We start from the raw sequence: 12,137 nt of genomic DNA on the forward strand, positions 1-12,137 counted from the left end.
TGATGTGTGTTTGTAATGTGTGTGTTAAAAGACAGATATGAGTGTGATGTGTGTGTGTGTAATGTGTGTGTTAAAGGACAGATATGAGTGTGATGTGTGTTTGTAATGTGTGTGTTAAAAGACAGATATGAGTGTGATGTGTGTTTGTAATGTGTGTGTTAAAGGACAGATATGAGTGTGATGTGTGTGTGTGTAATGTGTGTGTTAAAGGACAGATATGAGTGTGATGTGTGTGTGTAATGTGTGTGTTAAAAGACAGATATGAGTGTGATGTGTGTGTGTGTAATGTGTGTGTTAAAGGACAGATATGAGTGTGATGTGTGTGTGTAATGTGTGTGTTAAAAGACAGATATGAGTGTGATGTGTGTTTGTAATGTGTGTGTTAAAAGACAGATATGAGTGTGATGTGTGTTTGTAATGTGTGTGTTAAAAGACAGATATGAGTGTGATGTGTGTGTGTGTAATGTGTGTGTTAAAGGACAGATATGAGTGTGATGTGTGTTTGTAATGTGTGTGTTAAAGGACAGATATGAGTGTGATGTGTGTGTGTGTAATGTGTGTGTTAAAGGACAGATATGAGTGTGATGTGTGTGTGTGTAATGTGTGTGTTAAAGGACAGATATGAGTGTGTTGTGTGTGTGTGTAATGTGTGTGTTAAAGGACAGATATGAGTGTGATGTGTGTGTGTAATGTGTGTGTTAAAAGACAGATATGAGTGTGATGTGTGTTTGTAATGTGTGTGTTAAAAGACAGATATGAGTGTGATGTGTGTGTGTGTAATGTGTGTGTTAAAGGACAGATATGAGTGTGATGTGTGTTTGTAATGTGTGTGTTAAAGGACAGATATGAGTGTGATGTGTGTGTGTGTAATGTGTGTGTTAAAGGACAGATATGAGTGTGATGTGTGTGTGTGTAATGTGTGTGTTAAAGGACAGATATGAGTGTGTTGTGTGTGTGTAATGTGTGTGTTAAAGGACAGATATGAGTGTGATGTGTGTGTGTAATGTGTGTGTTAAAGGACAGATATGAGTGTGATGTGTGTGTGTGTAATGTGTGTGTTAAAGGACAGATATGAGTGTGTTGTGTGTGTGTAATGTGTGTGTTAAAGGACAGATATGAGTGTGATGTGTGTGTGTGTAATGTGTGTGTTAAAGGACAGATATGAGTGTGATGTGTGTGTGTGTAATGTGTGTGTTAAAGGACAGATATGAGTGTGATGTGTGTGTGTAATGTGTGTGTTAAAGGACAGATATGAGTGTGATGTGTGTGTGTAATGTGTGTGTTAAAGGACAGATATGAGTGTGATGTGTGTGTGTGTAATGTGTGTGTTAAAGGACAGATATGAGTGTGATGTGTGTGTGTAATGTGTGTGTTAAAGGACAGATATGAGTGTGATGTGTGTTTGTAATGTGTGTGTTAAAGGACAGATATGAGTGTGATGTGTGTTTGTAATGTGTGTGTTAAAGGACATATATGAGTGTGATGTGTGTGTGTAATGTGTGTGTTAAAGGACAGGTATGAGTGTGATGTGTGTGTGTGTAATGTGTGTGTTAAAGGACAGATATGAGTGTGATGTGTGTGTGTAATGTGTGTGTTAAAGGACAGATATGAGTGTGATGTGTGTTTGTAATGTGTGTGTTAAAGGACAGATATGAGTGTGATGTGTGTGTAATGTGTGTGTTAAAGGACAGATATGAGTGTGATGTGTGTTTGTAATGTGTGTGTTAAAGGACAGGTATGAGTGTGATGTGTGTGTGTGTAATGTGTGTGTTAAAGGACAGATATGAGTGTGATGTGTGTGTGTAATGTGTGTGTTAAAGGACAGATATGAGTGTGATGTGTGTTTGTAATGTGTGTGTTAAAGGACAGATATGAGTGTGATGTGTGTGTAATGTGTGTGTTAAAGGACAGATATGAGTGTGATGTGTGTTTGTAATGTGTGTGTTAAAGGACAGATATGAGTGTGATGTGTGTTTGTAATGTGTGTGTTAAAGGACATATATGAGTGTGATGTGTGTGTGTAATGTGTGTGTTAAAGGACAGATATGAGTGTGATGTGTGTGTAATGTGTGTGTTAAAGGACAGATATGAGTGTGATGTGTGTTTGTAATGTGTGTGTTAAAGGACATATATGAGTGTGATGTGTGTGTGTAATGTGTGTGTTAAAGGACAGGTATGAGTGTGATGTGTGTGTGTGTAATGTGTGTGTTAAAGGACAGATATGAGTGTGATGTGTGTTTGTAATGTGTGTGTTAAAGGACATATATGAGTGTGATGTGTGTGTGTAATGTGTGTGTTAAAGGACAGATATGAGTGTGATGTGTGTGTAATGTGTGTGTTAAAGGACAGATATGAGTGTGTTGTGTGTTTGTAATGTGTGTGTTAAAGGACAGATATGAGTGTGATGTGTGTGTGTAATGTGTGTGTTAAAGGACAGATATGAGTGTGATGTGTGTTTGTAATGTGTGTGTTAAAGGACAGATATGAGTGTGATGTGTGTTTGTAATGTGTGTGTTAAAGGACAGATATGAGTGTGATGTGTGTGTGTAATGTGTGTGTTAAAGGACAGATATGAGTGTGTTGTGTGTGTGTAATGTGTGTGTTAAAGGACAGATATGAGTGTGATGTGTGTGTGTAATGTGTGTGTTAAAGGACAGATATGAGTGTGATGTGTGTTTGTAATGTGTGTGTTAAAGGACAGATATGAGTGTGATGTGTGTGTGTAATGTGTGTGTTAAAGGACAGATATGAGTGTGATGTGTGTGTGTAATGTGTGTGTTAAAGGACAGATATGAGTGTGATGTGTGTGTGTAATGTGTGTGTTAAAGGACAGATATGAGTGTGATGTGTGTTTGTAATGTGTGTGTTAAAGGACAGATATGAGTGTGTTGTGTGTTTGTAATGTGTGTGTTAAAGGACAGATATGAGTGTGATGTGTGTGTGTTAAAGGACAGATATGAGTGTGATGTGTGTGTGTAATGTGTGTGTTAAAGGACAGATATGAGTGTGATGTGTGTTTGTAATGTGTGTGTTAAAGGACAGATATGAGTGTGATGTGTGTTTGTAATGTGTGTGTTAAAGGACAGATATGAGTGTGATGTGTGTGTGTAATGTGTGTGTTAAAGGACAGATATGAGTGTGATGTGTGTGTAATGTGTGTGTTAAAGGACAGATATGTGTGTGATGTGTGTGTGTAATGTGTGTGTTAAAGGACAGATATGAGTGTGATGTGTGTGTAATGTGTGTGTTAAAGGACAGATATGAGTGTGATGTGTGTGTGATGTGTGTGTTAAAGGACAGATATGAGTGTGATGTGTGTTTGTAATGTGTGTGTTAAAGGACAGATATGAGTGTGATGTGTGTGTGTAATGTGTGTGTTAAAGGACAGATATGAGTGTGATGTGTGTAATGTGTGTGTTAAAGGACAGATATGAGTGTGATGTGTGTGTAATGTGTGTGTTAAAAGACAGATATGAGTGTGATGCGGGTGTGTAATGTGTGTGTTAAAAGACAGATATGAGTGTGATGCGGGTGTGTAATGTGTGTGTTAAAGGACAGATATGAGTGTGATGTGTGTGTGTGTAATGTGTGTGTTAAAGGACAGATATGAGTGTGATGTATGACAGATAAGAGTGTAATAAGTGTGTGTAATCTGTGTGTTAAAGGACAGATATGAGTGGGATGTGGGTGTAACGTGTGTGTTATATGACTGATAAGTGTGTGTGGTAATTGACCGATATAAGGGTGACGTATGTGTATGTTATATAACAGATATGTGTGTGACGTGTTTAATGTGTGTGTTATATGACAGATATGAATCAGAGCCAGCAGGTCGTACCGGTTCCACTGACTGATGTTCCCGACACCATCGCTGAGATTCTGGATGAAGAGGAACACTGGGACTTTAATATCTTAGAGTTGGAGGCTGCTACACACAAGAGGTACGGGGAGTATTTGTTCCAGTGACGAGTCCTTATTTTACAAAACAGCTGTTATAATGACACCTAGTGGTAGAGCCGGGGCGATATGACCAAAACATGTTATCATGATAAGTTTTTCTATGTTGATTGATCTCGATATTTATCACAATATTAACATTTTTTCACACTGTGACAAAGGATATTCTTCAAAAAATGTATATATATTGAGGGGTGGACGATATGGCCATAAAATAATCACGATATTTCAGGGTATTTTTGTGATAACGAAAAAATTATTTTATTTATTTCAAGAACACACTTTTGAAACAAAATCAATGTGATACTAATATTATTTATACTATATTAAATATATTTAATATACATCAATAATATTACATGGTTATATTTATTTTAAAAAGCTTTATTTTACTACAAATGTAACAAATATTTTAAAAAGTACGGTAAACATTTGCTTATTTTGTAAAGTGTAACTTACCAAGATTGTGATTTTGTATAAAACAATAATGTTGCATATAAATCTACCACACAACCAATGTGTAGACAATTTTGTGTTTTTATAAACAGCAAACGTAAATTATTATACAAAAATTAACCTTAAAACTTCACAGGAAATAACAAAGCAAACACAGAATGGTTGCTATGGTGAGTCATTACGTAAACAATTCAGAATATCACGATTATTACGATATAAATAAATATATATATCTCACTGGAACAATAACATTTTCTTTAAAATAATAAATAAACAAACACTCCCAAGTGCTGAACTGTAAACTTATTGCACTTTAGACATGGCTGCCCACATGTAGGCGACCTGTTCTATGGAGCGTAAACTGGATCATTCAGGGACCACAAAGCTATTTGATTCTTCATCTCATGTGAGTTGCAGTTAAAAAAAAAAGTGCGTGTGTGTGTGTTGTCAGGCCGCTAACGTACCTGGGGCTGAAGATCTTCGCTCATTTCAGAGTGTGTGAGTTTCTGAACTGCTCTGAAGCTACGCTGCGCTCCTGGCTGCAAATGATCGAAGCGAACTACCACGCGTCAAACTCGTATCACAACTCCACGCACGCCGCAGACGTCCTGCACGCCACCGCATACTTCCTGCGCAAGGACAAGGTCAAGGTACTGCACTTCTCTCTGTCTCACACACACACACACACACACACACACACTGAGGAAAACTATACATTCATAAGGGAAGAAACGTTACCGTATATTTTATTTGTCATGTTTGACTGTAAAAAACTTAATAAACGACACACACACACAATTTGCAGTATTCAAGAAAAAATTTAAAATAGTGAAACCTGATTCCTATGAAAGCAGGTGACATTTGTATGTTTTCTCATCTACACATCATCGCTGTTCAAAGGGAAAAAAATGTACCTCCATTCATTCATTCATTGTCTGTAACCCTTATCCAGTTCAGGGTCGCGGTGGGTCCTGGAATCATTGGGCGCAAGGCAGGAATACACCCTGGAGGGGGGCGCCAGTCCTTCACGGGGCGACATGCACTCACACATTCACACCGACGGACACTTTTGAGTCGCCAATCCACCTACCACACTGCGCTCAAACCCACAAACGCAGGACCCTAGAGCTGTGTGACAGTGACACCACCTGCAGCGCCATTTTGCCACTTAGCATTTGAAGCTAAGAAGTTTTTTTTTCCTTCAGTAAAGTTACTATTTGGGAGATGCATGTTGTTTTGGACAGTGATGTGTTGTCAGAACCACTGTCATATTTCTTTCTTTCCGCTGTGTGTGTGTTGTTTGTTTTTTTCGGTCATGAAGTTCAGTCCAGGTGCTTCCAGTTATATAAAAATATCCCAGATATTAAAGTGTGTGTGAGGAGTTTATGGCTGATGACTGTGGATTTTTCTGACGTGTGGTAATAGCTGAAGCGCGGCGTGTTTGAGTGAAGTCTGAGAGCGCAGTGATGTCATGGCTAAGCTTGTGTTGCACTGTGAGCGTTGGCTCATGGGTGTTTTTTCTGATGCAAGAGTGAGGAGTTACAAACAGCTGCAGAAAGGGTGAGTGTGTGTTTATTTTATTGCAGAGGTGTGCAGCAGCGGCTGTGAGGGTCTGATATGCCCTTATACAGATATAATATAAATAGCGTGTAATATATTAATGAACTTTATTGACATTAAAGGAGAAAAAAACACTATAAAATTCAGAAAATGTTTCCTCTCCATTTACAGCTCTTCAGTTGGTTTGTGCTGGAAACCGGTTTGATGTGTTTACGAAGCCCCAGTGTCTGTAAATGGGTTTAAAAAAAAAAAAAAGTGTCTCAGTCCGTTATGCTAGGCATTCTCTCTCTCTGCTCATGGCAGAGAAAAGACATCTGAAGTTTTTTAGACAACAGAGAGATTCTAAATGTTGAAAAGCATTACCTGAGATGAGGATGTTGCTCTATTCTTGCTGCATAGGTGGGTAACGTTGACTTATGTTTGCTGTTTCTGATCACGTAAGGTGGAGATGTCTCCAAACTCAGGAGACGACTAACTGTGATACCGAAAGTGCTACAAAACTAAACAACTTCAGTTACAAATTAACTTCTGTGGTAATTCAAACTGTGAATAAAAATGTCGAGACAAGATACACTTCAGCCGAGTACAAACACACCATTTCACAGCATTTAAAAGGTGTGGAGCTTCTGAATATAAACAAACCACAAAGAACTGCGTTTCCCCCCATAATCGTAGATGTTCCCTTTAAGGCCTTCTTGAGAATTTCCTTGAATTTGCGATTGTGATCGATAATTATTTGAAATTATAGGTGTTTGAACAGCAATTTAATGAGAATTTATTTTTCATTCATTCATTCATTCACTCACTCATTCTTTTTCTGTAAGCACTTTGCCCTGATCAGGGACTAATTTGATCCAGAGCCCACTTGGAATCACTGAGCACAGATCAAACACCTGTGGACACTTTCTCTCACACACACACACACACACACACACAGACACACACACACCCTGTCACTCACTCACACTTGTGAACAGTTTCAAACTCTGTTTTTAGGGCAGTCTGGATCAGTTGGATGAGATTGCGTCCTTGTTAGCGGCGACGGTGCACGACGTGGACCATCCGGGCCGGACAAATTCGTTCCTGTGTAACGCCGGGAGTGAGCTGGCGATTCTCTACAACGACACAGCGGTTCTGGAGAGTCACCACGCTGCCCTCGCCTTCCAGCTCACCATGAGAGACAGCAAGTGCAACATTTTCAGGAACATGGAGAGGTAAGGAACACACACCCTCAGCAACACACACACACACACACACACTCGCTCATAAAAATTCCTTTCAGCTGACCACAACCAACATAAAATACAGCAACATAAAAAGCCCGGGTCTGTTCATCTTCATTCTTACGTTCTGCCTGTGCTGGAGCTGCAGGAGCTTCTCACACGTCACGTTACAGGAACAATGCTTATGAAATGAAGAGCCGCAGAGAGGCCGCTGTTTTCACGGACGCCCGATAGACCTTTCCACCAACTTAGAACCGGTTCTGTTCCCTCTGTGAATCTAATTTAGAACCATTCAACACATTCCCACCGACACGGACCAGAAAAGTTAGATCCCAGCTGGAACCAATGAAGAGTTGGTTCTTCAGCAGGAACCATGATGTCGTACACACACACACTCCATTCCTTTTTTTAAATTCCTTTTTTTTCTTTCTTTATTCCCTTGTTTCTTCATTCCTCCTTTCCTTCATTACTCTTCCTTTATTCATTCTTTCATTCTTACATTCACTTCCTTACTCTTTCATTTTTCCTTGATTTCATTTTTTCTTCCTCCCTTGTTTTTTTCCTCTTTCTTTTCCTTTCATTTTTCATCCTCATTTCCTTTCTTCCTTCCTTCCTTCATTCATTCATTTTTACATATCCTTCCTTTCTTCTTTCCTCATTCATCCTTATTTTCTTTTTTCTTTCTTTGTTTATTCCTACATTCTTTGTTTTCCTTATTCTTTCTGTTGTTTTTTTCTTTTCCTTTGATTGTTTGTCCTTCTTTCCTTTCTTCCTTCCTTTGTTCATTCTTACATTCGCTTCCTTCCTTTCTTTTTTCTTCCTTTCCCTCCCTCAGGACTCAGTTCCGTACTTTGCGGCAGGCGATTATAGACATGGTGCTGGCCACGGAGATGACCCGCCACTTCGAGCATGTGAACAAGTTTGTGAACAGCATCAACAAACCCCTGGCGGCCATCGAGGAGTCCAGCTCTAATGTAAGACCCGTGTGTTTCTGTGTGTGTGAGAGATACACACAAATTTTGAAAATGTGTTTAAAAATGATATCATTGTTATTGAAACATTTTATATTGCGATATGTAACGATATTGAATTATTGTCCAGCCCTAATCCAAAGGATTACAGAAATGAATTGTGTTTTTGTGTGTGTGTGTGTGTGTGTGTGTGTGTGTCTCAGAGTGATGGCAGTGACTACGAGGGCCAGGCCAACATGAGAAATTCTCCAGAGAATCGACTGCTGATCAAGAGGATGATGATAAAATGCGCAGATGTGGCGAACCCTTGCCGACCCCTGCAGCTCTGCATTGAGTGGGCCGGACGCATATCAGAGGAGTATTTCTCCCAGGTACACACTCACGGATCAGAGACCAGGGTCTGGAAAGGATCTGCATGTTCACACACACACGTCACATCTAAATATAAAACCACACACTCGTACACACAAAGAAATTCATAGCAATGAGTTTCCACAGGTGGATTTTATGTAGTTGTGTTTTATCTTTATTAATCGTGTGTGTGTGTGTGTAATAGACAGATGAAGAGAAGCGACAAGGGCTACCCGTAGTGATGCCTGTTTTTGACCGCAACACCTGCAGTATTCCCAAATCCCAGATTTCCTTCATCGACTACTTCATCACAGATATGTTTGATGCCTGGGATGGTAATCTCTTTCTCTCTCTCTCTCTCTTTCTCTCTCTCTCTCTCACTCACACAATCACTCACACACACACACACACAGAGTAAACTTTTTATACACACACATACACTCATCCAGAGTTTTAAAGATATCTTACTAGATAATCCTGGTCTCTCTACTGCCCCCTAGAGTACATTTTAAATAGCTTACCGTTCTTAAACATGAGAATGTATAGCATAAAAGGGAAGCTTAATTTAAAAAACTCTGACTCTTCTTTAATGTTATCTCTCTCTCTCTCTCTCTCTCTCAGCCTTTGCCAGTCTGCCCGGGCTAATGGAGCACCTGGCTGAGAACTACAAGTACTGGAAGAGTTTGGACGAGATGAAGTGCAAAAGTCTTCGACCGCCCCCCCCTCCCTGACCTCTCTGACTGTTCTGACTGGCCAAAGGTCAGAGGTCATGCTTGGGACCTGAATGTAGCGTCTCTCTAATCAGCCTCCTCACTGTGATGGTCGAACGCCAGCCAGACACTGAAGGTCCTACTCCAAACACAGGCTAGCAGTTCCTGGGGCTCACCACGGCAACGGTCACCCAGCAACGGTCTTGTGGCAACGCCTTCACCCCTGACGACAATCGCCCCGGTTACAAGGGTACAACACGTACGAAAAGATGATGCGCACTTTAGCAGCGGACCAACCTCCTCGTGATTAATTTCTCTTCTTATTTTCTCTTATGTTCACATCCAGCTCCCGCTCTCTTTGATATGCTGTTGTTCTAGCGGACTGTTTTATACAACTGATAGTATATTACATTTTATGAAAAGGACTTTGCAGCTGGACTCAAAACACATACAGGTATGTAGAGAGAGATACATATATATATAAACAACACACACACACATAACACGTGTGGGGAATGTGTGACGTGCTCAGGAAGCAGGAGTGTGTGTTTGGAGATGTGAGATCTTCCGGTTTCTGTTCTGCAGCTCCTGACGTATTTTGTTCTCTAAGAATTTTTTTTTTTAAACTTTAGCCATTCCTCTGTTTCGTTTCTGTTCTGTTGGTTTGGAGAGGCCCTTCCCGACAGACCTCTGAGGCCATGTCTTGGTTGTGTGGTGAGGGTAAATGCCCGTATTAAGAACCCGAAATAGATTTCCCTGTTGGAAGAATGAATGTGCTTCACAGAAACTGTGACTACTGCGCTCCGTTGAGGACACACATGTTCCAGCGCTGCTGTGTTCTGCCTGCTTCAAATATCACAGGGACTGTGTACATCAGGAGGAGGTTCAGTCTTTTTCAGGTTTTTATTTTTGACACGTCTTTTTCCGGCATAAATTTTAAGGCATCAGTAGTTGTTGGTTTTAAGTATCAGCCGAATCAAAGCATCGGCCCAACAACACCTACATCGTTCACAGACCTGTGAGGGCTCCACATCAGTGTATTTGTTGTTAAACCACTCTTGTGAGCCCCTGGGACCAAATGACCCCCAGAAGAAGTCCAGTTATAGGACGTTTACCAGGCAGCACTTTAAAATGTTAAAATGAATCTCTTAAAATAGAGGTAGTTATTCTAGACTGAGTTTGACCTTCGATAAATCCAACAGTTTGATTTCTTTCTCCTTGTTAATGTGATCAATGTTATTAGGCATAAGTTCGTAAGAAGGACTGTGTTTACAGCAAAGATTTGTGGTAAACAAATTGATATCCAGGAAACCCACGCAGACACACCACACTCCTCACAGACAGTCACCCGGAGGAAACCCACACAGACACAGGGAGAACACACCACACTCCTCACAGACAGTCACCCGGAGGAAACCCACGCAGACACAGGGAGAACACACCACACTCCTCACAGACAGTCACCCGGAGGAAACCCACGCAGACACGGGGAGAACACACCACACTCCTCACAGACAGTCACCCGGAGGAAACCCACGCAGACACAGGGAGAACACACCACACTCCTCACAGACAGTCACCCGGAGGAAACCCACACAGACACAGGGAGAACACACCACACTCCTCACAGACAGTCACCCGGAGGAAACCCACGCAGACACAGGGAGAACACACCACACTCCTCACAGACAGTCACCCAGAGCTGGGCTTGAACCCACAATCAAAACATTTGTTTACGCACGTACGATAGTGATCAGAAGCAAATACACACACACACGAACTCTACAGAAATAGCAAAACGACACAACTTTAGAGAGGAGTAAACATGTTCACATGTTTGTTCACAGTGAACAAACAGATCCAGTCAGAAGCTAAAATCCCTCCTTTATCCCTGTTCCCCACTGCCAGTTTCCAGTTGGAAATGTAAACAGTTATTGACCTTTTACTTGGTTATTATTCTATTATTTAGACTGTTTACTCTTTTCTGATTTTCAGAAGAGAGCGTAAACACAGCCAGAGATTCATCTGCATCATCCCCAGTGGGTTTCACTCTTTCACTCTCTGTCTGCAGTACAAAGTCATTCCAGGACTTTCTGTACTCAAATAACTAAAGCTTTTCTCTCACTTCCTCTCTCGTTCTCTCTCTCTCTCTCTTCCCCTCTTCAGTGTTTGAAGGATGTGTGTGGAATCAGTAATAGAAATATCAAAGGCTACTGTAGAGTTTCTAAGCACTTTCAAGAGAAACTATTTTTTTTTGACACTCACTGTAATGATGAGAGGCCGGCTTGCTGGTGTGTGTGTGTGTGGGTGTGTGTGTGTAGGAGGGGTACACAGAAAAAATGAAAGTCTAGACTGTGTTACTGCTTCATTGTGAATATCCAAATTTTTATTTTTAGCAAATAATCATCAAAAAAAAAAAAAGGACAAACTGCTCCAAAGAAGGACAGAGTGGACCTCTGTGGACGAATCGTTTGTCAGTGAATGTACCTTAAAATATATAGAACAATTCAATTAGCACAACAAAAAAAACACGGGTCACAGCCCTCTGACAAAGAGGAAGAGTGTGTGTGTGTGTGTGTGTGTGTGTGTGTGAGAGAGAGAGAGAGAGAGAGAGAATGATACCATTGTAAAGCCATTATCACAGTATTTCAGTCCTCTGGACTGTCTACACAGCCACCATTTTGGAAATCAGATAGTAGTACTTTATTGTAGCTGAGCCAGACTTTAGAGGATAGCATCAACAGGAAGAGGAAGTGAGAGCACTTGGGCTCCCGATGTGTACTTTCCAGATGTTCATCAGTGTCTTTGGCAGCGGCTGGAACTGTAAGAGGAGCGTATTTACTTGTGGACTTGTTTGTAACTTGTTTGTATTCCCCGTGGCTGCGCGAGTTTGCCCTGAGGACAGTTTT

General features: G+C 40.7%; 1 protein-coding gene across 3 annotated transcripts in view; it reads left to right on the forward strand.

Annotated features, from left to right (window-relative positions):
* Positions 1–10,646, forward strand: part of pde8b (phosphodiesterase 8B) — a 48,448-nt gene extending 37,802 nt beyond the window's left edge. For 2 of the 3 annotated variants that reach the window (XM_066645201.1, XM_066645200.1), the window contains exons 16-22: positions 3,812–3,941; positions 4,865–5,063; positions 6,970–7,187; positions 8,032–8,170; positions 8,371–8,538; positions 8,724–8,853; positions 9,140–10,646. In XM_066645201.1, the coding sequence (XP_066501298.1) occupies positions 3,812–3,941; positions 4,865–5,063; positions 6,970–7,187; positions 8,032–8,170; positions 8,371–8,538; positions 8,724–8,853; positions 9,140–9,249 (1,094 nt within the window). In that variant the 3' untranslated portion in view covers positions 9,250–10,646. The remainder of the gene's footprint in view (positions 1–3,811; positions 3,942–4,864; positions 5,064–6,969; positions 7,188–8,031; positions 8,171–8,370; positions 8,539–8,723; positions 8,854–9,139) is intronic. The other variant, XR_010795460.1, reaches the window with a different exon arrangement.
* Positions 10,647–12,137: the final 1,491 nt, after the last annotated feature.

Source organism: Hoplias malabaricus, chromosome 15 (assembly GCF_029633855.1).
Source record: "Hoplias malabaricus isolate fHopMal1 chromosome 15, fHopMal1.hap1, whole genome shotgun sequence".
In the NCBI taxonomy this organism is placed as follows: Eukaryota; Metazoa; Chordata; class Actinopteri; order Characiformes; family Erythrinidae; genus Hoplias; species Hoplias malabaricus.